General features: G+C 49.5%; 1 protein-coding gene across 2 annotated transcripts in view; it reads left to right on the top strand.

Annotated features, from left to right (window-relative positions):
* Nucleotides 1-27049, top strand: part of LOC146859598 (uncharacterized) — a 257232-nt gene that overhangs the window by 183603 nt on the left and 46580 nt on the right. Inside the window, exon 3 of one of the 2 annotated variants that reach the window (XM_085646543.1) lies at nucleotides 281-1311. The exons of the other annotated variant lie outside the window; for it this stretch is intronic. Within the exon in view, the coding sequence (XP_085502669.1) occupies nucleotides 281-1278 (998 nt within the window). The 3' untranslated portion in view covers nucleotides 1279-1311. Of the gene's footprint in view, nucleotides 1-280; nucleotides 1312-27049 lie in introns of those variants that run through there. 2 annotated transcript variants of the gene reach the window in all.

The raw sequence follows: 27049 nt of genomic DNA, 5'->3' as shown, positions 1-27049 counted from the left end.
GCACAGCAATGTATCCCCCCCTACCCCATCCCACATCCCCCAAATGTGAAACGAGAATCACACTGCAGTCCACACGTGTCAGTGCAGACAGGCAATGCATTTCGGGAGATGTAGTCAGGGCAACACTAACCATGACGTAAATGTTACAGGGCAACAAGGCATGTCACGCACTCGAGGCACAAGGAGACAGGGGACATGTTGGAATGTGAAATTATTTATTGTGCCGCTTGCAATGCAGCCCTTCGGGGACACTGAGCCAATGTTGTATTTCTGTCCACAGATGTGACATCATGCAGGACAGGGCATGCTGCAGGAGAGACGGCACCACGGCAACATCAAACACCTCCAGCCAGCACAAGTACAGACCAGGGAGCAGGCCCACTGGCAGCCGCACCACCAACACAGCCAGCATCGCCGCACACAGAGCCAGCATCACCTCACCGTGAGCCAGCATCACCACCACCAGAGCCAGCCTCGCCACTCATGTTCGATTCACCGGCCACATCTCCGCTTGCATGCGTGAGACAGAGGAGGCGTCCAGCAGCCAGGCTACGAGCCTTGGACACCTCGTCAGACGACAGCATGGGCCCTGAAGACCGCACCGGGCCCCAGGAAGGGAGCCATGCCACTGTGCCCCACACCTCACAGGCAGCACAGACGGAAACAAGAGGGCGCCGCAGGTCGCGTGTCCAGAGTCCACCAGCACCCACTGACGGCCATGGTGTCTTCTTGGGGCTCGAGGGCCAAATGTTAAAGCAACAGCGCCTGCAATCAAAGGCAGTCATGTCAGTCCAGAGGCACATGCGGGTGATGAAGACAAGCATAGTCAACATGGACACAAACATTGGCGGCATGGCTGCGGGCATTCGGGACATGTCCCAGTCTATCCAGCAGTTGTGCAGCAAATTAGATGCTGACATCGAAGCACGGCGCCGGGAACGCCAGAGAAGGGACACTACCAGCAGGGCACTCAACCGTCTGGCAACTGCCACTTCCCTACTGTGCCGGCGCTCTGTGACGATGCAGGAGGGCCTAACACAGTGCTGCAGCGACCTGTCTCGGGGGATGGTGCAGGTGACAAGTGCACTAGGGGTGCTATTGACGAGTCAGGCGTCGACAACTGCTGCAGGGGATCCTGCGGAGAGCATCGACACCACCAGCAGCATCACACCCCCCGTCCCAGAAACACGCAGGAGCAGCAGGCGGCTTGGGGTTGGCTCTAGTGAGGATGCACAGGCCGTGCAATCCACCACTGCAGCGCGTATGCGCAAACATTGATGTCGCCCTGCCTAGCCACTTCACAATGGGTGACGTAACCCTGGACATACTCCTTGTATAGATGATATATTGCCAGATTGGCCTGATCATGTGTTCATGGCGTGGTGCCACATTAAACTACGTCATGACTGCTCACAACTCGCTGTGTCCCCTTACTTACTCAGAAATAGTTGGATGTGATCTCTGCCCGTCTCTCTCTCCCATCGATTGCAGTTGGCACTCTAGCTGCATTGCCCTCTGGCTGGCCTGACTCATCCTCGTTGTCCTCAAAATATGTTAGTTCCACATCTGTACCTTTTTTCGTGGCAAGGTTGTGCAGCATTGCACAAGTGGCAATGATCTTGCAGCAGGTGATGGGTTTGTACTGGCGTGCGCCTCCGCTCTTGTGCAGGCAGCGGAACCTGCTCTTCAGTAGTCCAAACGTGCGCTCCACCACATTGCGTGTTGTTTTGTGTGCCACGTTGTATCGTCTCTCACTCTGGGTAGCTGGGTGTAGGTAGGGAGTGAGGATGAATGACCGGCATGCATATGCACTGTCGCCTGGATGGGTGAAAGGGAACCATCAGTAACATGCCTCTATACACTATGTTTGCATGTTTCAAGGGGCGTCACTGTTACTTACCTAGCAGGTATCCCTCTCCGAATTCTCCGGCACTCAGTCGTGTGTAAATCCCACTATTCTGGAAGATGTAAGAGTCGTGGGTGCTCCCAGGAAACTTTGCAACAATATCTGTGATGATGTTCCCTGCATCACAGATCACCTGCACGTTGATGGAGTGGGTGGACTTCCTGTTCCTGTAGATGTGCTCTGTATCTGCTGGTGGACAGATTGGGATGTGGGTACCATCAATACAGCCGAGGACATGGGGGAACTGTGCCATGTGATAAAAGTCAGTTTTTGTTTTCTGCAGTGCAGCCTGTGAGTTCGGGAAGCTTATGTAGTGGTGCATTCTCTGCATCATGGCATCCAGGAACTTCCTGAAGAAACGGGACAGGCAACTTTGGGATACCCCACCCACCGCAGCTATCACCACCTGATAACTGCCGGATGCCAACAGATGTAGGCTGCAGAGCACCTGCACATGTGGGGGTATGGCGTGCGCCCTTCTAACTGGCTGGTCCAGGAGTGGGTGTAGGTCCCTGATTAAGTCCATGATGGTTTCGGGGTGTAGCCTGTACCTCTCATGTATCTCTGCATCAGTCAGCTGGAATAGTGTGATGCGCTGTCTGTAGATTTGTTCCTCCCGTCGCCACACCCTCAGTCCTGCTGCCTGTAGACGTAGGCGCCTTGCAATGACGTACATAGCGGCCATGTTGTCCACGCTGTAGAATTTTGGGTTTGCTTTTATCCATTGTTGATGGTTACCACCTGCTTTTAGTCCGTGTTAATTACCGACTCTTAATTACCGATTTTAATGGATTTCTTAATTACCGACTGCTCCTACATGTCATTTTAAATTTTTACCACTTCATATTTACCACTTCATGTTTACCGATTCGTTAATTCTGTATTCGGTAAGTATGAATCGGTATTTTAGAATTCGGTAACTATGAATCGGTATTTACCGCCTCATATTTACCGAAAAGTGGTTTTTGGACTCCTACATCTCACTTGTCTGTATACCGGTCGGTAACGGCATATTTACCGAAAATCGGCCGTTACCGACCGGTATTTCGCTACCTACATGAGGCCCTTTATGTTTACGTATTGTTTCCTTGTTTTATTTTGTTAGTTAAATAAATCCTAACATTGTCCATTTGTATAGGAATAGACCCAATCCTGATTTAAGTTTTGTGGTTATCATTATGTATCTTTCTTGAAAGGGACCGCTGATTCCAGAGTCCAGCGCTTTCCCTAAGGCATGTTGTTGTAACGATATGTGTGGTAAAGGAATGCATGGTAAAGATGCATTTGTTGTCAAGACTGTGGAGTAACAGCGTGCGTGGTAAAGGTATGCGTTGTTCCGACATACCACTCTCTTTCTTTAGAGGGCAGGTTTCCTGCAGGAGACAGAAGTCTCACCCTTAGTCCCATAGTAAAGATAGCATGGCTAAGCGCTTTGCTGGTGCATTGTGGCTGCATACATTAAGGTTTAGGATTTTAACTATGCGGTTGCTGAATAAGGCAGCATCTGAGCTGGACTCTGTGTCATACTACGCAATGACCCAGAAATCGCTGGCTGTTGCTTCATTCTATGTACAGGTAGGGGATAGGTGAGGTTCCCCTAACTGGGTAAAGGCACAACTGGAGGGTGCTCCTAGTCTGGGAGCATTGGCCACTGTATATTGAGGGGTCCATGTTGGGGGACAAGACGGTAAGATCCACTCAGTTGTGTGGTCTCATGCTCCACAGTGCCGGGAGTTGAGTTAAAGAAATGCTGATTGGCAGCCTCAGTGGTGGTCTCTTGGCAAGGCTCCCTAGGAGGAGAGATCTGGCTCGGAGCGGCAGTGGGGCGCGGGCAACAGTCATGCCTTTTGTACAGTCTCATCCCTTATTTGGTCCTGTTGTTGCAGTTGGTGAAGAAGCTCAAAGCTTCCCAATGGCTTTCTGCCTCTTAGGATTTGTGGGCCTTCAGCAGGAGAGTCTGCCGTGATTGCATCCTGCAGCTGGTATTTGCTGATTGTTAATTAGTGTCTGTTGTCTGGTCCGAGTGGCAGAATGGCTTGGGCCTCCCCCAGTGTGCGTACTATGCGTGTTTCCTTTTCTCAGATGAAGATAAGCCAAAAGGGGTGTCCCCATGCGTATTCAATTGCTCTATTCCCAGAGGAAGGTAGCAGCGGCCTTGAGGGCTAGCCTATGCTATGCATAATGGGTGACAGGTCTTGGTACAACCAAACCTCGTTGTCTTCAAAGAGAAGAGGACCTTCATTCCTTGCAACAAGGATGATAGCCTCCCATTGTTTGCAATAGTTAAGACAGGTCAGTATATTCTGGGACATTCGAGGTGACCTGGCTCGGCGTTCCACTCTAAGTGTGCAGTTAAGAACAATGCCATCCTCCGTTAGATGTAGTACAAGTTGTTGGAAGAGACGTGTCACTACGCTCTATAGGTACCCACCCTCAGCATTCAGGGGGATGCCTTTGATTCTAATGTTCAAGCAGCACTGTCCATTTTCTTAGTCTTCTTGCCTGGTACGGAGGTCTAGGGTTTTCTCCTGGAGTTCTAGGAATGCACATCTTTGACTGTATAGTTGCTCCTGCTTGGCATTATTGTTATCTTCCAGTGTCGCTACTCAGTGTTCCAAATCAGTCACTTCCGATTTAAATTCCACCACCACTGTGACCCTTAAGGTGGTAAAGACTTCCCGCAGCTTGCCGTAAAGATGCTCGAAGAAGGGTCTGGTGATGGGGGGTTCAGGACTCTTCTGATCTGGGCTTGCAGGCACCAGATCTTGGGGCGAGTGTTCGCCCATCAATAGATCATGTTTTGGTTTGTTGTTTTGGAGTTGGTTTTGGACAACATGTCCCTTATGGTGGAATTCGTTTTAGACTTGTGGGGCCGCCATGGCTTTCTCTGGGTATGGCTTGGTGTGACAACGCTGTTTGAGAGGTGCCTGCCTGGTGGTCTATGGAAGCGGGTCGTCAGAGGCACCCCGGCTCTGCTGAGTGACGTGTCACAGGTGGGATGGAGGGCAATGGTGACTTCACCCGGGGGTTCTTCGACTGTGGGCTGTCCTCACATGCTCCCCCAGGCATCTGACCTCAATCTGCTAATGAGCAGGTCCGATACTGCAGCTTTCTTGGCAGGTGGTGGCTGATGTGATTGAGCAGACCTAAGATGGAGTTCCAGAAGGTCCGCACTGATGCAAGGCCAGCCTGGGGGCTGCAACATCACCTGTCCTCCTGTTCTTTCTCCTGTGGATCCCTGCAGGCGGGGCTGGCTGCACACCAAAACGGCACACCAAGGAGGGGTCTGTCTGACTTGTGCACAAGCCTTTGTCTGTGGTGTTGGTTCAGGTGCCAGGTGATGCTATGTGGGGGTCACGATTCCGCCAGGGCCAGCTATCCGGCTGCTCCTGCGGTGTCTTCCTCGGGGTAGAATTGCTGCATGTAGCTGCAGTGGCAGAGCAACTCTTGTGGTATTAGTATGGGGTCCGCTGGAGGCCCTTAAGATGAAGCATTCCTTGCAGCCCCACTACAGGTCTCATCGGCCTTGGTATTGTCGGTCTCACTGTCGCACCTGGAGTGGTGTAGAGGTCAATGGGCTGCCATACGTAGGCTCTGGACGTCACCTTTTCTCTGGGGCTCAACCCAAGTTGTCTCAGGCCGCTTTCTGACACCAGCAGATCGTAGTTTCCTTGGCAGCCCCCTTGTTAAAAGCACTGTGCTTTGTGCTGTGTCATTGTCTGGCAGTCGTCCGATTGTGGATGTCCAGTCCCCCCATGTGATTGCCTGCTAAATTAAACTGGATTGAGTTTCTCTTGACCGACAGGACCACAAGCTACCTGTCACACACTGCGGATCATAATACTGGACCTCCTACTCGGACGCCATCTTTGGCACTCCTGGTTTCACTCATTTAAACTAAGCTCAACCCCTGGTAGCTATGACACAGAGCAGACAGGCTTAACTCAGTGAAAATGCGCAAAGCATGTAGAAGTACCAAAACAGTTAGAAACTCATAAACACAACATCATAAAAATAGCACTCCAAATTATAACAATCATTTGCAATGCAATTGGTCTCGCATTTACAAAACTCTTGTAAATGTGAGACCTATTGCATTGCAAATGCTTGTTTGTAAAAGCGCCCATGCGGCACTTTCACTTTAATGTCGGCCCGCGGCCCGCCCCTTTCCTTAGACGAGCCGCATCTAAAGAAAGGGGAGGGTCACCATTAAAAAGTGAAAGCGAGGTATGCGGCGCTTTTACAAAAAAAAAGCATTTGTTTGTCACCCTGACAAACAAATATTTTTTTTTGTAAAAGTGTCCCATGCCGCGGTTTCACTTTATTGGCAGCCACACCCCTTTCCTTAGACACGGCTCGTCCAAGGAAATGGGCACGGCTGCCATTAAAGTGAAGTGCAGCATGGGGCAGTTATTTTAACAAAAGTTAATAAACTGTAAAAAAAAAAACATGCAGTCGCGTTCGGCTCCACAAATAAACCAAAGGCATGGCCGCCACTGTATGAGCGTTATGTGCTATGCTACGGGAAAAAAAATCTGCGCTGGGGTGAGAGTGTGTCCTACCTGCAACAGCAAGCAGGAGAAAACTATTTAAGCAAATTGTGCTTTGAGGCTGCAATTAAAGCCTACCGAGTAACAAAACATGTAACAGGAGGTGTCCTCATGGGAGTTTACAAAGTGAGATAAGGCGGTACTAATGAGGGACTACTAAGGCTATTGACCAATGAAAAGCCACAGTTCACAAAGGACAATGACACAAGCCAATGAAAAATATGAGCGGAACTTCTAGTCCAGACCTGAATTCAGCATTCCTCGCAGAGCAGTGCATGCACTGCCCAGGCTTTTTAATAAATAAAGTGACACTATTGCAAAATGATCATAATCCAGTAAGGAGACCTGGAGTTATGATTGATTAAAGATTTAAGAGAAAAAGCGCTAAGAAAAAGTAAAGCACCAGTCAGTAATGACTGTTCATGGGTGACCAGAACCAATGCGTGATTTCCGGCAGATCGTGGTGGATATGTCAAGTAGATTTATCCTCATCAAAGACTTTACCTTGGGACTGAGAATCTGAAATGGAAGTCAAAATCTTACAGTGGGGCAAAGTCGCAACCCATATTGGAGTAAGTCCTGTTGAAGCTGGGTAGCCATCGGGGGAGGTCCCTCTAAAGCAGGTGAAGCACAGAGTGGGAAACGTTCACATTCTGTGCCTAGAATAGTCTGCTTGGCTGCCAGACACTTTTCGAGCCTTTGCCCAGTCAAGCTTTCTTCATTCAGACGCAGGGGGGGATTATATGTTGGCGGAATGTGTACTCCATTGCAACGCTGACGGAGTATACATATGGCCAACATGATGGTCCGCCAGCACGAGTTAGACACAGGCCACTACTACTACTACCCTGTCTCTGCTATGGCAAAACGTCGACATCTCCACCCACCCAATTTAGATGGGAAAACATGTCCTAATAATAATTTGTATTTGTAAACCTCAAACATATCACTCCCTTAAGGGTTTCAAGGTGCTCCGGATTGACGGGGAGATTAAGGGCCAGATGTACGATGTGCAAAATAGCACCTCGCAAATTGTGAGTCATTTGCAACTCGCAATTTGCAAGGCACTATTTTGCATGTACAACAGTGTGTTTAACACTGTTTGTGTTTCCCAATGCGGTCGCAAATTGCGAGGCTCATGACTATTTATGAGCCTCTCGCACTTTGCAAGCCCATTGGGAATGGCTGGCCCTCCCAGGGATGGTGGCCTGCTGGGCTCAGCAGACCACCATGTCTGGGACTGCTTTTAAATAAAGCAGTTTTTTTAAAATGCTGTTTTTAAGGGCAGGCAGTGGTCCCTGGGACCATTGCCTGACCTTAAGAAATATTTTTAGAGCCAGTCACAAAGGGAAAGGGGTCCCCTGGGGACCCCTTCCCATTTGCGACTCCATTATAACCCTCTTAAATAGGCTTTGTACATGGCCCACAGTGATTTTGCATGCGCAAACAGGTCACAAACCTGTAGACGCATGTAAAATCACGTCCTACATCTGGCCCTGAGTGAGCTACTTTCCAGAGTCACATGGTGCTGAGCTGAGCTGCCACCAGCGATCCAACCGCGAGCCCTGCGCTCCAGAGTCAGCTGCTCTGGCACATGCAGTCATTTCTTTACTGTTTCTTACCGCCAGGTAAAAGCTGGCGGTAAAGAACAATAAAACCATTATAATGCTACCCCCACCATGGTAGAAGACTCCCATGGTGAGGGGAGAATTGTATTTATTTCTTTGCAAAATGAAAATCCTGTTTCATGATTTTCTTTCTGGAAACAAAATAAAATACCTTGTGATAGAGGGCTATGTCCTTCTGATGCAGCCCTGTAGAAGAGAGCAATATGCATTGCCTGGGACCGCCATGATGGCTGTTCCTAGCAATGTTTTTATAACTGACTGCCTGCTTGGTGGTCATTTATAAATTAGGCGGTTGGCCTCTCCACCATGGGGATGGAGTAATTTACTTTGTCCCCATGATGGAACAGCAGGCCATTCGCCAAGCAATAAATAACCCCCGTTGTCTCTTTTTGTGGATCTCAGAATCCTCCAGCAGCCACGGCTGCAGGCTGTATCTGGGATGGTTGAACTGAAGTCTAATTGGCTTGCTGCAGGGGTCCGCTGAACAGGATTTTTTTGTGGCAAAAAGCTCCAAGCAAGATCAGCTTGATTTTTTTACTCAGCCATGTTATGCCTTTTATGGTTGGTCTCAGTCCTCTGGAGGTCTGGAAGTCCAAAGTTTTTCCAAGTCCTAATTTTTCATATTGTTGGAGAAATCCAGCTAGGCACAACCAAGGATCCCAGGACATTAGAGACCACACTTAAGGGTCAGAACTCACTCCATCAGAGGCCACCAGCAGGTCCAGTTAAGTCCAATGCAACTGGTCAGGTGAACACTTCTGTAAAATGGCCTCTTGCAGCTTGTTGTGCCCCTATAGCCACACAGGAGGTCAACCAAATGTCCTGGGTACAAGTGGGAGCAGGTCCAACCCTTCTGGTCTCCTCACAGGTCTAAAACAGCTAGCATAGTCATTCTCCTTTTCTTTCATAGGTCCAGAAAGTATTTTGAGGAGCTTATTGTGGGGTCCATATTTCTACATTTCAGTAACAAGTGTGTGCGGTACATTCTTGGACATTCCCTAATCAATGGAGGAAAAGTATAGTACAGTCAATGAATCACACTGTACTTATAAAGTGCAACTTATCACCCATGAGGATATCCAGGCGCTGGGCTGCGGGTCTCAGTCTAAGAGCCATGTCTTGAGTCCATTCCTGACGTCTTCCCATGAGGGTGCTGTTCGAAGTTGGAGGGGAAGGGCGTTTCAGGATTTGGCGGTGAGGTGGCAGAAGGATCGACCTCCGGTGCTGCAGCGGCGGATGTGTGCTGTCTGTGTGAGGGCACGGTGAGTAGAGCAGAGATTTCTGGATGGTTGGTGGAAGTTACGGTGGTGGTTCATGTATACCGGTCCTTGGTCATGGAGGGCTTTGAAGGCATGGGTCAAGAGTTTGAAGTGGCATCCCTGCTGAATGGGGAGCCAATTGAGATCTCTCAGGTGCTGGAAGATGGGCGTCCTCTTGAGGAGGTTGAGGACCAGTCTGGCTGCTGTGTTCTGGATCATCTGGAGTCATCTCATGAGTTCTTCGGTGGTGCCTGCATAGAGTGCTTTGCCGTAGTTCAGACGGCTGCTGATGACGGCCTGTGCCACTGTTTTCCTGGTGCTGGTGGGTAGCCACTTGAAGATTCTGTACAGCATGCAAAGTGTTTGGAAGCAGCCTGAGTGTTGACCTGTTATTTCAAGGAGAGTGTACAGTCAAGGATGATGCTAAGGTTGCGGGCATCCTCTTTCAGAGTGGGGTCGGTCCAAGTTCCAATGGCTACCAGAAGTCGTTCCATAGGGAGTTGTGGCTGCCAAAAATCAGCACTTCGGTTTTGTCCGTGTCGAGCTTCAGGCAGTTGTCTCTTATCAAGGCTGAGACATTCTTCATGCAGTTGTGAAAGTTGTTATTTGTCATAGTGCGATCAGCTGAAAGTGAGAGGATGTGCAGGGTGTCGTCGGCGTAGGAGATAATGTTGATGTTGTGGGCTCTGATGATGTCTGCTAGTGACGTCATGTAGATATTGAAGAGGGTGGAACGGATGGGTGAGCCTTGAGGGACGCCGTAGATGGCCTGCTTGGGCAGTGAGGTAAAGGGAGAAAGACAAAACCTCTGTGTGCATCTCATGTTGAAGGCTAGCATCCATCTAAGAGCGTCATCCTTGTTGCTGATCTGGTGCAGACGGTTGATGAGTGTGTGTGGTGGGAGATGGTGTCAAAGGCAGTGAAGAGGTCAAAAAGGATCCGTGCATCCGTTTCTCCTCTGTCAAGTAGGGTACGGATGTTGTCTGTCACGGTGATCGGGGCTGTCTCTGTGCTGTGGTTGGCTCTGAATCCAGATTGGGTGGGGTCTAGAACATAGTTTCTCTCCAAGTGTTCACTGAGCTGGAGGTTTATGGCCTCCTCTAGGACTTTGGCTGGGAACGGGAGCAGCAAGATAGGGCAATAGGTCTAGAGGTAGTTGGGTTCTGCAGAGGGTTTTCTTGAGGAGGGGTCCGACCTCTGAATGTTTCCATGTGTTGAGGAAGGATGATGTGGAGATGGAGGAGTTCAGGATGGTGGTGAACTGGTGGCTGATCTCGTCGCTTCTGTGGTTGAAGTGTTGATGGGAGCGTGGGTCAATGCGTCAGTGGGCGCACCTGACTGGATGGAGTTCAGTAAGACCTTGGTGTTCGCTGTGCTGAGTTGTTCCCATGTGGTGAGTGGGTGGTCAGCAGCTGTCTTTGCCTGAGTGGGGATGCTGAGGAGGTCGGTGGCTTTGGGCTTGCAGTTTCTGTAAATGGTGGCTATCTTGTTGTGGAAGTGATCTGCAAGGGCGTAGCAGAGTTCCTGTGAGGGCGGAGTGAAATTTTCTGTGGATGATGGGCAGGTGAACTCTGGGGATGGCGAAGAGTTCCTTGGTCTGGTTGGCGCAGGCTCAATGTGATGGTTTTAAGTTGGTGGTGGTAGCTGTTGAGGGCAGAGAGGGCAGACTTGAAGATGCAACAATCACTGACATTTTTGCTGGACTGCCTATTACTTTCCAGTCTTGTGCATCTGTATTTCGCCACGCTGAATTCTGGGGTGTACAACCTTATTTCCGTACTGCAAACTATCCCAGTGTGCACTATTCTAATGGCGATTCATGATGCACAGACCTCCTACCCTTGGGGGAGCTTGTGTGCCAAGGGTCTGCTTCGCTTGGAGGGATGGGTGTGTTAAGGGGAATGAGTAGACACCTGTTCCTAATCTATATCAAACTGGATCTGGGACAAAACTCCCCCTCCCAAAAGACTAGTGCCAGTCTGGCTACCTTTGGTCTAACGAACGAAGGCTATTCCTTCTTAAGTCCTTCCAAATACTAAAGTTTGAATCGGAATGCTTCACCTCTGCCCCTTTCAAGTTAATGAAGTTCCTGGATCCTTTCCAGCTGTCATTCCTGAGCTGATAGGGATCACATAATCCCCACAGTCCATCTTGTCACCAGGCCTAATCCATTATTCTGGATTGGAAGCACTTTTGCCCCTCATTAGGGCCAAGCACTGTTTCTAGACTAATGCAACTTAGTCTCCTGGAGCTTCAGATGGGGATAAGGTAATTTTATAAAACGTGTTCTCCCAAATTTTTATGAAAAATCTAACTTTGCAATTAGATGTGATTTTAAATCAATATTAAAAATGGTGGTTAAATCATTTCACTAGCTTGTCCCACACCTCATATAGCAGAAATAAAATGTTCATCTGTACTATAGTTTTCCTCAGAGGACACCCAGGGGGATATTTACAAGAGAAGTGGCGGAGCGTGTTGTTAGTCTCCTTGGCTTAACGACATGCTCTGCCACTTCAGAAATGCAGGGCTGCACCATATTTACAAAAATATGGTGCAGCGCTGCGTTTCCCCCTGCGCTGGTGCTACAGTTAGCAGTGTAGCACCAATATAGGCACCCTTGCACCATAGTGCGAGGGTGTCTGCGTGCAGGGGAGGATTATTTATGTGCAGAGAGGTCCCCCTTCCTGCATATAAACAATCTTGAAAGGCCGTATTGTCACTCTATGTGTGCTGCTTAATGCAGCACACATGGGATTTGCAAAATTTCATTTTTTTAAGATAGTTTCTGTTCAGGAAGGGTCACTTTCCTGAACATAGACAATCCAAGGCGTTTTGGTTATTCCATGTGTGCTGCACACATGGTAAAAGCAAAAACAAGGAGAAATAAAGCATTTTCCTAATTTCGCCAAGTTAAGACCAAGTTTTCCCTGGTCTTAATTTGGCGCTGCCTCCTATTTACGCTGCCCTTGTAAATAGGGGGCAGCATCAAGATCAATGGGTGTTGCAGTGGAACGCCCACCGCAACACCCACTGCCCACCCCTTACACGCTAAGCATAGTGTGAAAGGGGGCCTTATTTACAAGTTAAGTGGCTTAACGCTGCCTTGTAAATAAGGCGAAGCCCCTAGCACCACGGGAACATTGCAAAAAGTGACATTCCCGTGGTGATAGAGGCTTGTAAATATACCCCGCAGCGCCTTCTGCCGTGACCATAGCTTTGGGGGCTTGCCACTCTAGGAACATGGCAACATTAGATTTCTACATGTCTCCTATTTAAATACCATGCATGCCACTTTGTGGACTACAAGGCCTACATAGGGGTGGGATAATATATAAAACCATGGTTTTTCCCTGTAAAAAATGGTTACTTTGAGAGTTTAGGCTGCAGGTTTAAACTGCAGCACTCAGATTACTATGGTAGGCCTGAAGCTTTGTTTTTGTTTGCCATACTTATGGATGGCACAGCAAGTGCTGCAGCCCACAGGTGATATTTAACTTTCCACACCAAAAGTGTAGTTTCCACACTATATACTATCACCTTACAGGAGAGTTGAATATGCCAATCATGTATTAGCCTATCTTTACATGTTTCATAGGACAGGGTACCTACACTGGGACTCTGCTCAGCACAGCCCCAGTGTACAAAGTCTAAAAACCAGCAATGAAAAATTGTGATGGCCACAGAATAGTGACATTTTCTCACATCTATTATTTGGTACATGTTAGATTTGGGGGTCTCTGGTTGGCACAGGTAGGTACTTGTGACAAGTAGGGACCCTCGCCTCTAGTCAGGGTAAGGGGGTACACTCCTAAAATAACCCCTGCCCACCCCCTTGGTAGCTTGGCACGAGCAGACAGGCTTTTCTCAGAGACAGTGTGTAAAGCATTTGTGACCTCATACAGTAATCCAGTGACAACACTACAGATGGACACCACACAAGTTTTATATAAAAAAATAAGAATACTTTATATAGATCTACCAGAAGACCATAAACGACACAAAAAATACACAATACTATTACATTAAGATGGTAGTTTTAGCTTAGTTCAGTTCAGTTCTTAAGATGCGACACTTTGCGTCAATGTACCTTACGATGCGTTGCGCTTCCACGACAAGCAATGTCGCAGCGATGGAAATGCGGCAAACTTCTGGTGCAAAGAAATAAAGACATGAAGATCTCCCAGATGCGGCATGCTTCTCCGCGGACGCGAGAAGTTCTCGGTTCGATGCGTGGACTACAGCGGCAACATCCTTGTTCAGAAATGCGACGGCAGCAGCTCCGACGGCGTCGCGCTTCTCGGGGATGCGAGGCGCTTTCTCCGATGCGGTGCAATGCAACAGTTCCAGCGGCGACACCCTTGTTCAGAAGTGCGACGGCAGCAACAGCGACGGCGACATGCTTCTTCCTCATTGCGAGACTCTTCTCTCGATGCGGTGCAGTGCGACAACTCCAGTGGCGACACCCTTGTTCAGAAGTGCGACGGCAGGCAGCAGCGACGGCGACACGCTTCCTCTTCGTTGCGAGACTTTTCTCTCGATGCGGTGCAGTGCGACAACTCCAGTGGCGACACCCTTGTTCAGAAGTGCGCCGGCAGCAGCAGCGACGGCGATCCGCTTCGGCTTCGTTGAGTCGCGCTTCCAGCTCCTTGTGACACACAGTCCCTCAGAAGGCCCAAAACAGCAGCAGGCACTTCCAAAGAACTCTGGGGAGCTGGGGGTTGAAGTCTGTTGTCCCTGAGACTTCAGCAGGAGGCAAGCTCTGTTCCAAGCCCTTGGAGATCCTTACAAGTTGAAATAAGCACACAAAGTCTCTTCTCCTTCCTTTGGCAGTCAGGCAAACCACTGCAGGCCAATCCCCCAAGCAGCACTTCAGCTTAGGGATAGTCTCTCCTCAGTTTCTTCAGGTTCCGCTCCTCAGTAAAGGTTTCTTCTTGTTCCAAAAGTGATCTAAATTCTTGGGATCAGGGTCCCACTACTTATACCCCAAAATCCTTTGTTCTCTGAGGGGAGAGGGGCCTTTGCTCAGTCCAAACCAGTTCCTGAGCACTCTGTTTACCAGACTTCTCCTTTCCTTTCACAGTGCAGGGCAGAAACATCAGACGCCCCACAGGAGGTGGAGCCAGCATTGTGGAAGGAAAGTACAACCCTGGAGCACTTTGTTGACAGGGTTCCTTCTCTTCATTTACTGTGCAGGGCAGAGACATCAGCCGCTCCCTAGGAGGTGGTGCCAGCATTGTGGAAGGCAAGCACAGCCCTATTCAAGTCCCAGGTGCAACTCCTCCCACCCATCTGGATGCAGATCTCTCTATTCACCACTGGGACACCTCACCCTGTCTCCTGGAATTCCCCAGCCCTGTCACTCAAACTCCAGACAGAGGAATACACAGCCTAGCAGAGGCAGGTTTGAAAGGTTAGGCAACAAAGTACCTACTTTCTAAAAGTGGTATTTTCAAACACAGAATGTTAAAACCACCTTCACTAAAAGATGCATTTTATCATTCTGAGTTCAGGCATACTAAACTCGAATTTCTACCATGTTCTCTGAGTCAGTTAAGATTATAAACAAGTAATAATCTAACAGCCCATTCTGGCCTATGGAGAACAGGTATCCTTGCAATAGTGAAAAACGAAAATGGCTGCAATTCACTATTAGGACATGCCACACACATCAGAGCATGTCCTACCTTATACTTACAATGCACCCTGCCCTTAGGCCTACCATAGGGGTGTCTGATATGAAGAAAAGAGAAGGTTTAGGGACTGGCAAGTGGGTGCACTTGCCCAGTCAGCATGACAGTACCAGACTGCACGCAGGCTCTGCAATGCCAGACCTTAGACACATTTTACAGGGCTGCTTCTGTGGGTGGCACAACCAGTGCTGCAAGCCCACCAGCAGCATTTGGATTTACAAGCCCTGGGCACACTCAGTGCACTATACTAGGGTCTGAAAAGTAAACCAAATCAGTCAATCGTGGAATCAGTAATCAATACATTCATTTACAGTAGGGAGCACTCGCACTGTGGCACTGGACAGCAGTGGCACAGTGCCCAAAGCATCTAACACCAGCAAAAATATATGAGGCAACAGCAAAAATGGAAGGGAGACCCACGCCAATGGTGCCAGGTCCAACACGTGTCCCCTCCAGCTGAAATGTGGGGAGAACTACCCTACCTCCTGGGAGTTCTCATCACTAAGGTCGGAAAAATCTGGACAGACCATCAGCGTTGGTGTGCTCTGTACCAGGGCGGTGTTCCACCGTAAAGTCCATACCCTGTAGGAAAAATGGACCACCTCAGCAGCTTTGGATTCTCACCCCTCATCTGCATTAACCATCTGAGGGGCCTGTGGTCGGTCTGAACCCGGAAGTGAGTCCCAAACAGGTAGGGTCTCAGCTTCTTCATTGCCCAGACCACAGCAAATGCCTCACGCTCAACAGCACTCCACCTCTGTTCCCGTGGAAGTAGCCTCCTACTGATGAAGGCTACAGGTTGTTCTAGGCCCTCCTCATTCATCTGTGACAAAACAGCCCCCACACCATACTCTGAAGCATCTGTCTGAACGATATACTCTTTTGAGAAGTTAGGTGCCAGGAGCACGGGCGCCCTGCATATGGCACCTTTCAGGGCCTCAAAAGCTTTCTGACAGGTGTCAGTCCAAATCACTTTCCTGGGCTGCTTCCTGGAAGTCAGCTCTGTCAAGGGTGCAACAATGTTGCCATACCCCTTGACAAACCTCCTGTAGTACCCTGTGAGTCCTAAAAAGGCTCTCACCTCTGTCTGGGTTTTGTGGGGTTCCCAAGCCAGGATGGTTTCAATCTTGGGCTGTAGAGGCGCCACCTGGCCGCTCCCAACTTGGTGTCCCAAGTACACCCTGCCCGATCTGGCACTTACTCGCCTTGATCGTGAGGCCTGCCTTCCGCAGTGCCAACAAAACTTCCCAGAGGTGGTGCAGATGTTCATCCCAACTGGCGCAGAACACTGCGATGTCATCCAGGTAGGTGGCAGTGAACTCATCCAGTCCAACCAACACCTGGTTGACCAACCTCTGGAAGGTGGCAGGGGCATTCTTCATCCCAAAGGGCATAACCCGGAAGTGGAAATGCCCATCTGGTGTGGAGAATGCTGACCTCTTCTTTGCCCCATCAGTCAAGGCGATCTGCCAGTACCCAGACATTAAATCAAATGTGCTGAGGGCAGTGCAGCCCCTAGCCGATCAATGAGCTCATCAGCTCTGGGGATGGGGTGCGCGTCAGTCTTCGTGACTGAATTGAGCCCTCGGTAGTCCACACAGAAGCGGAGTTCTGGTGTGGCACCCGGCGCTGCAGCCTTTGGGACCAAGACCACTGGGCTGGCCCAAGGACTGCTAGAGGACTCAATCACCCCTAGCGTAAGCATCTTTGAGACCTCCTCTTTGATGCAAGCCCTCACCCTGTCAGTTACCCTGTAAGTTTTGTGTTTTACAGGTAAGATGTCTCCTGCATCCACATCATGGACACACCAATCTGTGATACTAGGAACCAGGGAGAACAGGTCAGAAAACTGTCCCTGCAACTGGCGGCAGTCATTCTGTTGCTCAGGGGTCAGGGTGGAAGAGAGGTTAACACCATCCACTGACCCATCTTGCTCTGTTGCAGACAGGAGGTTAGGAAGAGGCTCAGTCTCCTCCTCCATTCCAGCATCTGTTGCTAAGAGCAAGCCCACTTCGGACCTCTCCAAATGGGGCTTAAGGCGGTTGACATGCAGGACCCTCAAGGGGTTCCTGGGAGACCGCAAGTCCACCAAGTAGGTAACTGGACTCTTGCGCTCCACAACCTCAAACGGTCCCGTCCACTTATCTTGGAGCGCGCAGGGTTCCACTGGGGCCATGACCCACACTTTCTGACTAGGCTGAAGCGCTACCAGAGTGGCATTCTGGTCATACCATCGCTTCATCTCCTCCTGGCTGGCTTCCAGATTCGCCTCAGCAAGTTGCCTGAAACGCCGAGTCTGGTTCCTGAAGGCCAGCATGTAACTATATACATTCTGGGGAGGTTTCCTGTGAGATTGCTCCCAGCCTTCCTTGACCAGACTCAGAGGTCCTCTGACTGGGTGTCCATAGAGAAGCTCAAAGGGACTGAACCCTAGAGATTTCTGTGGCACCTCCCGGTATGCAAAGAGTAGGCATGGTAAGAGGACGTCCCACTTACGCCTCATGGGTTCCTCAAGACCCATTATCATGCCTTTCAGGGTTCGGTTAAACCTTTCAACCAACCCGTTTCATTGGGGGTGGTGAGGAGTGGTGAACTTGTAAGTTACCCCACACTCCTGCCACAGGGACTTCATATACTTAGAGATGAAGTTGGTGTCCCGGTCAGACACTACCTTGCGAGGGAATCCCACTCGGGAGAAAATTCCCATCAGTGCTCGACCCACCACGGGGGCCGTCACTGTCCTCAGAGGTATGGCTTCCGGGTACCGGGTGGCATGGTCCACCAAGACCAGGATGAACCTGTTGCCCATGGCTGTCTTTGGGGCCAGTGGCCCCACAATGTCAACCCCCACCCGTTCAAAGGGGGTACTGACCACAGGGAATGGCTGGAGAGGAGCCTTCTGCTTCCTCCCACTCTTTCCACTTGCCTGGAAAGTCTGACAGGTCCTGCAATGGTTGTCTGAATGCTTGTGCATTTAGGGCCAATGAAAGTCGGTGACAAGCCTTTCAAAGGTCTTGTCCTGCCCCAAATGTCCTGTTAATGGCACGTCATGAGCCAGCCCCAGTAGGTAGGCTCTGAAACTCTGGGGTACCACCAGCACACGAGCTGACCCAGGTTCAGCAACCTTAGGCTCACTATACTGTATACAGGAGTCCATTCTCCCAATAAATCCAATGTGATCCTAACTGATCACCTGCTGCCTGGCTTGCAGCCTGTCGCCGCAAACCCTCAAGAGAAGGGCATTCTCTCTGCTCCCTGCAGAATTCTTTCCTGCAGAGGCCTCCTTCTTGCTGCCAATGGGTCAGCTCAGGCAGGTCCCCCAGTTCAGCTAATTGCTCCCCGGTAGGCTCCAGGGCATCCCTCTCAGGGTCTACCTCCTCCTGGGCCGTGGGGACTTCGGGCCGGTTTCCCGCGCCCCTGGTCTCTTCTCTCTAAGGCAGGTTCCTGGACCTCCCTCTCAGGCTCCAGGTCCTCTTGAGCACCCCTACTGGCTACCATTGACTGGGTGGTCACACACGCCCAGTCAGGCAGACCCAACATCTCCAGGTGAGTACTCTTCTCCACCTTTCCCCAAGGAGAGCTCTCCAAATCGTTCCCCAACAAACAGTCAACAGGCATGGCGGGCCTCACAGCTACCTGAAGAGTACCAGAGACCCCCCCCACTCAAAGGGAACCTGAGCCATTGGACAATGGCTCTCTGTGTTGTCGGCGGCAACAACTCGGCAAAATGCATGAGGGACAATCTGCTCTTGAGACACCAGGTGACACTTGACAGCTGTCATACTGGCTCCTGTATCTCTAAGAGCCTCCACCTTGTGGCCATTGATGGTCACCCAATGCCCATATTTCTTAGAGTTCCTGGGCAGTTGGATCCCTGGGATCACTTCACAGTCTCCTAAAGAGACGAGGGACATCTCTGCGGGACCCCACCCACCTTGGACATTAATCTCTTCCCCCAAGGCTACACTAGCCATCTGCTGGGGCGGAGCACCAGTGGGTGCTGTCTTTCCAAATAGGCGGCACCTGGGATCATTCGCCTTATGACCCAGGTGCCCACATTTGTAACATATCAGTGGCCCCTGTGGAACAGGTCTACCTGTCGGGACTCCCTGCTTTCTCTCAGGGGGAGGCTGGGAACCTTTCCCTTGGTTCCCTTGGGGATTACTTTAGGCCCCTTTACGGAACTCCTTCTGTTTACCCTTGTCCACCCACTCTTCTGCTGGGGACCCAGCCCACCTTTGGCTGAGTCTCCCATGTGACCCTTGTGGACCCTGGTGCTAACCCAGCGATCCGCCTCCTCAGCAAGCTTCCTTGGGTTAGTCAGCTTGCTATCTATCAGATGCTGGCGCAGCTCTGGAAAACAATTATCAGACAAGTGTTCCCATGCAATCAAATCAAAGAGACCTTGAAAATCATTAACCTTGCTGCCCTTCACCCAACCATCCAATGCTCTGCAAAAGAAAGTGACATATTCTACAAAGGTACTGTTTTCTAACTTCTTGCATTTCCTGAACCTCTGTCTATAGAGTTCAGGGGTCAAACCATACCTAGACATTAATGCATCCTTCATGTGTCTGTATGAATTGTGGACGTCTGAAGGCAAGTCTAACAGTGTGTCCCGCCCCTCACTAAGGAACCTTCCCCACAACCCCGCTCCCCAATCTCTCTCAGGGACCCGGTGGGAAGACATGGCTACCTCATAGGCTCTGAACCACTGCCCAATATCATCATTTTTATAAAATTATTTCACCACATCTTTGAGAATGTATACTCTAGCTTCCACAGGCACTGACGGTACGCTCCCACCAAAGGGAGTAACCTCTAAACTCTTGGGGGCAGATCTATGTCGGAGATGCGCCACTTTTACGCCACCGTTGCGTCACTTTTGTGACGCAGCGGCGGTGTAAACCCTGCGCCACGTTGCGCCATATTTACATCGTGACGCATCTATGGAGATGCGTCACGATGTAAAGCCCTGCGCCACGTAAAACCTGCGTCAGGTTTCACGTGGGCGTGTCGACATAGGGGGGGGGGCGTTCCGTCGCAGGAACGCCCCTGAAAAGTGACTCAGTCAAATCTATAAGATTTGACTGAGTCACTTTCCCAACGCTGATGCGCCAAAACCCTGCGCCTGCTTGAAGCAGGCGTAAGGCTTGACGCACCGTGTTAGATATAGGGTTGGTTGGAACAGTGCTGGAGTTGCGTCGCGCTTGCGACGCAACTGAAGCACTGCGCCAACCTTACGCCATTGGATGCGTCACGCATCTGTTTATTCCTGCGCCATGATGCGCCGCATTATAAATGTGGCGCATCATGTGTGGCGCAAGGGTAAACTTGCGTGACGCATCATTCCTGGCGCATCCTTGCTGATTTGCAGGGATGCGCCAGGCAACATAAATCTGCCCCTCGGTTTTAAACTCCAACTCCCTCAAAACCTTGTCATGCTCAAACTGTAACCTTTTTTCCTCTATGTCTAATTTCCTATTTTGTAACTCCAGTTGCCTGTTCATCTTGAACTTGGTCATCTCCATTTCGTGCCTCCTAGATCTCTCTCTGTCCTCCAACTCCTCTGGAGACAGACTCTTGCCAGAAGCACTGCTACCTGCGGGGGAAGGCACTTTCCTTCCTCCTCGGCCCAATGGCCCTCCCAGCTGTACATCTGCATGGTCATCCCCCTCCTCAATTTCAGGGGTTTTTCCTTGCTTCTACCCAGGCCTTCAGCGCCTTGTAGAATTCTTCCTTCACTCTGAACCCAGAAGTGGAAACATTAAATTTCTTGCAGAAGTACTTCAGCTGTGATACTTTGTCGCTTTCCAGCCTCTCTTCTTCCCAATCACAATCAATAGAGGCTACAGATTCTGCTCTCTCCATGACAACTGAATTTGGCATCTTTCAAAAATAGAAAATTCAAAAAGGGATCGACCAAAAAGTATGTGGTTGCGTTATGGTCTGCACTCACTAGTAGTGTTCACCAATCACTGTACATAAGTCACAAATGCAAGTCTAGAATCCTCACCGCTGACCACCAATGTTAGATTTGGGGGTCTCTAGTTGGCACAGGTAGGTACTTGTGACAAGTAGGGACCCTTGCCTCTAGTCAGGGTAAGGGGGTACACTCCTAAAATAACCCTTGCTCACCCCCTTGGTAGCTTGGCACGAGCAGACAGGCTTATCTCAGAGTCAGTGTGTAAAGCATTTGTGACCACATACAGTAATCCAGTGACAACACTACAAATGGACACCACACCGGTTTTATATAAAAAATAAGAATACTTTATATAGATCTACCACAAGACCATAAACGACAAAAAAATACACAATACTATTACATTAAGATGGTAGTTTTAGCTTAGTTCAGTTCAGTTCTTAAGATGCGACACTTTGCGTCAATGTACCTTACGATGCGTTGCGCTTCCACGACAAGCAATGTCGCAGCGATGGAAATGCGGCAAAGTTCTGGGGCAAAGAAATAAAGACGTGAAGATCTTCCAGATGCGGCATGCTTCTCCGGGGATGCGAGAAGTTCTCGGTTCAATGCGTGGACTGCAGCGGCGACACCCTTGTTCAGAAGTGTGACGGCAACAGCTCCATCTGCGACACTCTTCTCCCATGATGCGTGAAGCTTCCGCACGATGCGACAACTACAGCGGCGACATCCTTGTTCAGAAATACGACGGCAGCAGCTCCGACGGCAGCGCGCTTCTCGGGGATGCGAGGCGCTTTCTCCGATGCAGTGCAATGCGACAGTTCCAGCGGTGACACCCTTGTTCAGAAGTGCGACGGAAGCAACAGCGACACGCTTCTTCCTCGTTGCGAGACTCTTCTCTTGATGCGGTGCAGTGCGACAACTCCAGCAGCGACACCCTTGTTCAGAAGTGCGACGGCAGACAGCAGCGACGGAGACACGCTTCCTCTTCGTTGTGAGACTTTTCTCTCGATGCGGTGCAATGTGACAACTCCAGCGGCGACACCCTTGTTCAGAAGTGCGACGGCAGGCAGCAGCGACGGCGACACGCTTCCTCTTCGTTGCGAGACTTTTCTCCGATGCGGTGCAGTGCGACAACTCCAGCGGCGACACCCTTGTTCAGAAGTGCGACGGCAGCAGCAGCGACGGCGACCCGCTTCGGCTTCATTGAGTCATGCTTCCCTCAGAAGGCCCAAAACAGCAGCAGGCACTTCCAAAGAACTCTGGGCAGCCGGGGGTTGAAGTCTGTTGTCCCTGAGACTTCAGCAGGAGGCAAGCTCTGTTCCAAGCCCTTGGAGAGCCTTACAAGTTGAAATAAGCACACTAGGGGGCATATCAACAAGGGCTTTATCTCTGCTTTTTTGGCTTTAAAAGCCAAAAAAGCAGAGATAAAACTAGCGCCCTATCAACAACAGGGTGCTAACATGCAAATTTGCATGTTAGCACCCTTTTACTCTACGCTTCCCCTTGCATCTCTAATGAGATGCAAAGGGGGCGTTTCAGAGTAAAATAATAGGAGAAATGTCGCTAAGCGACATTTCTCCTATTATCAAGAATATCGCTAACCCTGTTAGAGACAAAAAAAGCAGCGCTAACCGCGATTAACGCTGCTTTTTTACGTCTGGTATTTTTCTGACTTAGCCATGATATCCTAAGGAAGTAGGATATCATGGCTAAGTTTGTCTGTCCCTATCAACAAGCTAACGTGAGATTATCGCTGGCTTTCCAGCGATAATCTCACGTTAGCCACTTAGCGTGAGGATTTTTATCGCTATTGAGATAAGCGTTGCTAATAGCACGCTATCTCAGTGATGAAAATCAACGCTAGCCGGCGATAATTATCCTAGCGCTAAGTGCGCTTAGCGATAATTATCGCCGGTTGTTGTTGATATGCCCCAAAGTCTCTTTTCCTTCCTTTGGCAGTCAGGCAAACCACTGCAGGCCAATCCCCCAAGCAGCACTTCAGCTTAGGGATAGTCTCTCCTCAGTTTCTTCAGTTTCCGCTCCTCAGTAAAGGCTTCTTCTTGTTCTAAAAGTGATCTAAACTCTTGGGATCAGGGCCCCATTACTTATACCCCAAAATCCTTTGTTCTCTGAGGGGAGAGGGGCCTTTGCCTGGTCCAAACCAGTTCCTGAGCACTCTGTTTACCAGACTTCTCCTTTCCTTTCACAGTGCAGGGCAGAAACATCAGACGCCCCACAGGAGGTGGAGCCATATTGTGGAAGGCAAGTACAGCCCTGGAGCACTTTGTTGACAGGGTTCCTTCTCTTCATTCACTGTGCAGGGCAGAGACATCAGCCGCTCCCCAGGAGGTGGAGCCAGCATTGTGGAAGGCAGGCACGGCCCTATTCAAGTCCCAGGAGCAACTCCTCCCACCCATCTGGATGCAGATCTCTCTATTCACCACTGGGACACCTCATCCTGTCTCCTGGAATTCCCCAGCCCTGTCACTCAAACTCCAGACAAAGGAATACACAGCCGAGCAGAGGCAGGTTTGAAAGGTTAGGCAACAAAGTACCTACTTTCTAAAAGTGGTATTTTCAAACACAGAATGTTAAAACCACCTTCACTAAAAGATGTATTTTATCATTCTGAGTTCAGGCATACTAAACTCGAATTTCTACCATGTTCTCTGAGTCAGTTAAGATTATAAACATGTAATAATCTAACAGCCCATTCTGGCCTATGGAGAACAGGTAGCCTTGCAATAGTGAAAAACGAAAATGGTTGTATTTCACTATTAGGACATGCCACACACATCAGGGCATGTCCTACCTTATACTTACAATGCACCCTGCCCTTGGGCCTACCTTAGGTGTGTGTGATATGAAGAAAAGGGAAGGTTTAGGGACTGGCAAGTGGGTGCACTTGCCCAGTCAGCATGACAGTACCAGACTGCACGCAGGCTCTGCAATGGCAGACCTTAGACACATTTTACAGGGCTGCTTCTGTGGGTGGCACAACCAGTGCTGCAAGCCCACCAGTAGCATTTGGATTTACAAGCCCTGGGCACACTTAGTGCACTATACTAGGGTCTGACAAATAAACCAAATCAGTCAATCATGGAATCAGTAATCAATACATTCATTTACAGTCGGGAGCACTCGCACTGTGGCACTGGACAGCAGTGGCACAGTGCCCAAAGCATCTAACACCAGCAAACATATATGAGGCAACAGCAAAAATGGAAGGGAGACCTACGCCAATGGTGCCAGGTCCAACAGTACAGGGTTGGGGTGAAGGGTGGGACTGCAGTCTCCTTTGTTCAGAGTGAGAGGGACCACTTAGGTAAAGCCTTCCTTTCGTCTTTTACCTGATCAATCATCAGTGTGGGTGATAACATCCAGGTGCAAAAAGCTCATGCCTCTTTGTGCCTCTGTTGTGGGTGCTCGAGGCTGGAGACTACCCTGCTGTGCGGAGCCTCACTCTACAGAAAGGCTGTATCTGGAGGCTCACCTGCAGAGGACACTTGGAAGAAGATCTATCCCAAACTGGTTGTGAAAGTGCAGGCACGGAATTCACGTCCCCTGTCTGCTTTGTCCATAAAAGTGGGAGCTGCTTAGCACCTGCTGTTTCGTTTCCAAGCTCTTTTTGCCCAAGAAAGGGAGCGCTCTGCAGAGTAGTGATGGTTTACAACAGTCGCACATCACATTCTGCAATTAGTATAGTTTTTGTTGTTTTTTAATACATCATGTTTCAATTACGGTGCCCTTCGAGGTGACATGAACATCCCACTACCAAGGATGTGAAGATAAACAAGTATTCATAAGAAACCTGTTATTGCATGTATTTCAAAGACAGTTGTCCCTCAGCACTCCAACCGTTAGTATGTTGTAATTTTAGAAAAGAGATGAATAAGCATATCAAAATGGTCTGTTCGGATGATTCCACGTTAGGGATTTCCTTATTTTGTCTCATAGGATAAAAAGCATGGAAGGAATACACTTCATTTTAAAGAAGAGAACATCAATTGAAAGTACTTTTTTATATGGGATTTAATATTGTTTATCCCAAATTTCTTTTTCTTTTTTGAAAACACTATGTGCCAATCAGAATACAGTGCTGATAAGTTCTTTTCACGCACTTGACCGGACCACCCAGAATCTCTCGACCATGTCACTTCATTAAAAGGACATATCAAAGCCCTTTGCAGCACAGTTCACTCATTCTCAAGATCCTTTTCACATGTCCATCCGTGACCCATTCACATACAGACTAATTGAATTTTGCATGAATAGACTTAGAACTCTATGAAGGGGCGAATGCCATACTACTTTGAATACGTGTCACCAGACCAAGCTTTGGAAATTACTTTTTCGACACAGTTCCATGCTTTTTAGCCTATGAGACAAAATAAGGAAAATCCTAACATGGAATCATCCGAACAGACCATTTTGATATACTTATTCATCTCTTTTCTAAAATTACAATATACTAACTGTTGGAGTGCCGAGGGACAACTGTCTTTGAAATACATGCTCTGCAGAGTACTTCGAGGACTGCTGCACAGCCACAACAGTGTCTGCCTGACATCCAGCTTCCCAGAGGTGTTGGAACATCATCTAAGTCTTATATTGCTGGAAGAAGTTGCTCATCTGACCGGAAATACCAAGAAGCAAACCTGCCTGCTGAGATAGGGAAGGAGTCTGCCAAGCTTGCAGGATGAGTTACTGTCCAGAAGGAGTGAAGTTCAGAGAGACTCCACTGCTAGTGTGGTCTACGAGAGGCAAGGCCAAGGAGAGCGATCTATTTGCTTCTGGTGTGGGTGTGCAACAGACTCTCCTATGTCTGGCTTCAAGCAGGAACTGTGGAATCACCTCTGCCTGGTGTCACTGTGGCAGCGACTACTAGTTTGTCTGCTCCTGTGGCACTGTAACCCAAAGAACTGCGGCTGATCCAGAATCGTAACATCTTCTCTGGATACTAACGCTTGCCTGTGTGCCACCGGACTCGAGGAGACCAAGGCCCAGTCCAAGCCACTTTTGTAGAGGAGTCCAGTGCCCTGAAGTGGGCCTGTGCAACACATAGCACCCAGAAGCTGTCCGAAGTCTGGCTGTGACATGATCCAGTCGCGTGGGGCCACCATGACTCCAAGTTACTTGTTTTTCTGCCTCTAAGAAATCTCTGTCACTTGCCACTTCTCTGCAGCCCTGTCCTTGCTCCAGATGGTATAGGCTGCATCAGGACGGTGGTGGGCATGCCCTCCCAGAACCAGGAGATGGCTGCATGCTGCTGGCAGCTGGCTTCTGAATGACAGCCGAACTAACGCCTCAAGGACTTATTGTGGTGAAAGACAGTGTGAACCATGAAAGACTGAGTGCATTGACAATTGGAAAGGGAGTAATCTGCACAGGAGTGAGTATACATTCATACTATAATTCATGCAAGAAGGGGAGCCATCTTGACCAGAAGGAAGGGGGATGCAGGGGTGAGAAATAGGATAGCAGATTGAAGTGCAGCTAGCCCCAGTGCTCACTTCTCTAAATTATACCCTACCACTGGTGCGTGTGTAGTATTTAGTTTTGATGTGTATTAAAACAAAAATGGGCAATCAGTTATTGAGCTGCTTTGTGATTGCTGAGTTCTGAGATCGAGCACCCCCACACTATCCCCCAGAGAAGTTCTGTGGCTGCTCGCCATCACTACCACTGAGTCAAGTGCTGAAGGACTTGTACTTGGCCCAGTTTGCTGAACGATGATCGGTAGGATGGGCCCTGGGACATCACAAGCAAACAGCCCTGACCCGCACAGCTGAGCCCCAGGAGCCCCTGCTTGCTCTGTGGCACTCCTAACAGGGCCTGGCTTACAGCCACATCTTAAAGGCATGTGCCATCGGCCAGTGTGTATGAGGGCATCACCTCTTCTATTGCCACAATTCAAGTACACATGCTATCAGCCGAAGTGTAAGAGGGCCCCACCACCTACATCCTATCACACTAATACCTTGTCATGACTACACGTGCCATCAACCAGTGTGTAAGAGGGCCACGCCGCCTACATCCTACAACACTAATACCATATTACAGGTACACATGTCATCAGCCAGT

This window comes from Triturus cristatus, chromosome 3_1 (assembly GCF_964204655.1).
Source record: "Triturus cristatus chromosome 3_1, aTriCri1.1, whole genome shotgun sequence".
Taxonomy (NCBI): domain Eukaryota; kingdom Metazoa; phylum Chordata; class Amphibia; order Caudata; family Salamandridae; genus Triturus; species Triturus cristatus.
Note: the sequence above shows the minus strand (reverse complement) of the source record. Positions and strands in the feature narration are given on the sequence as shown.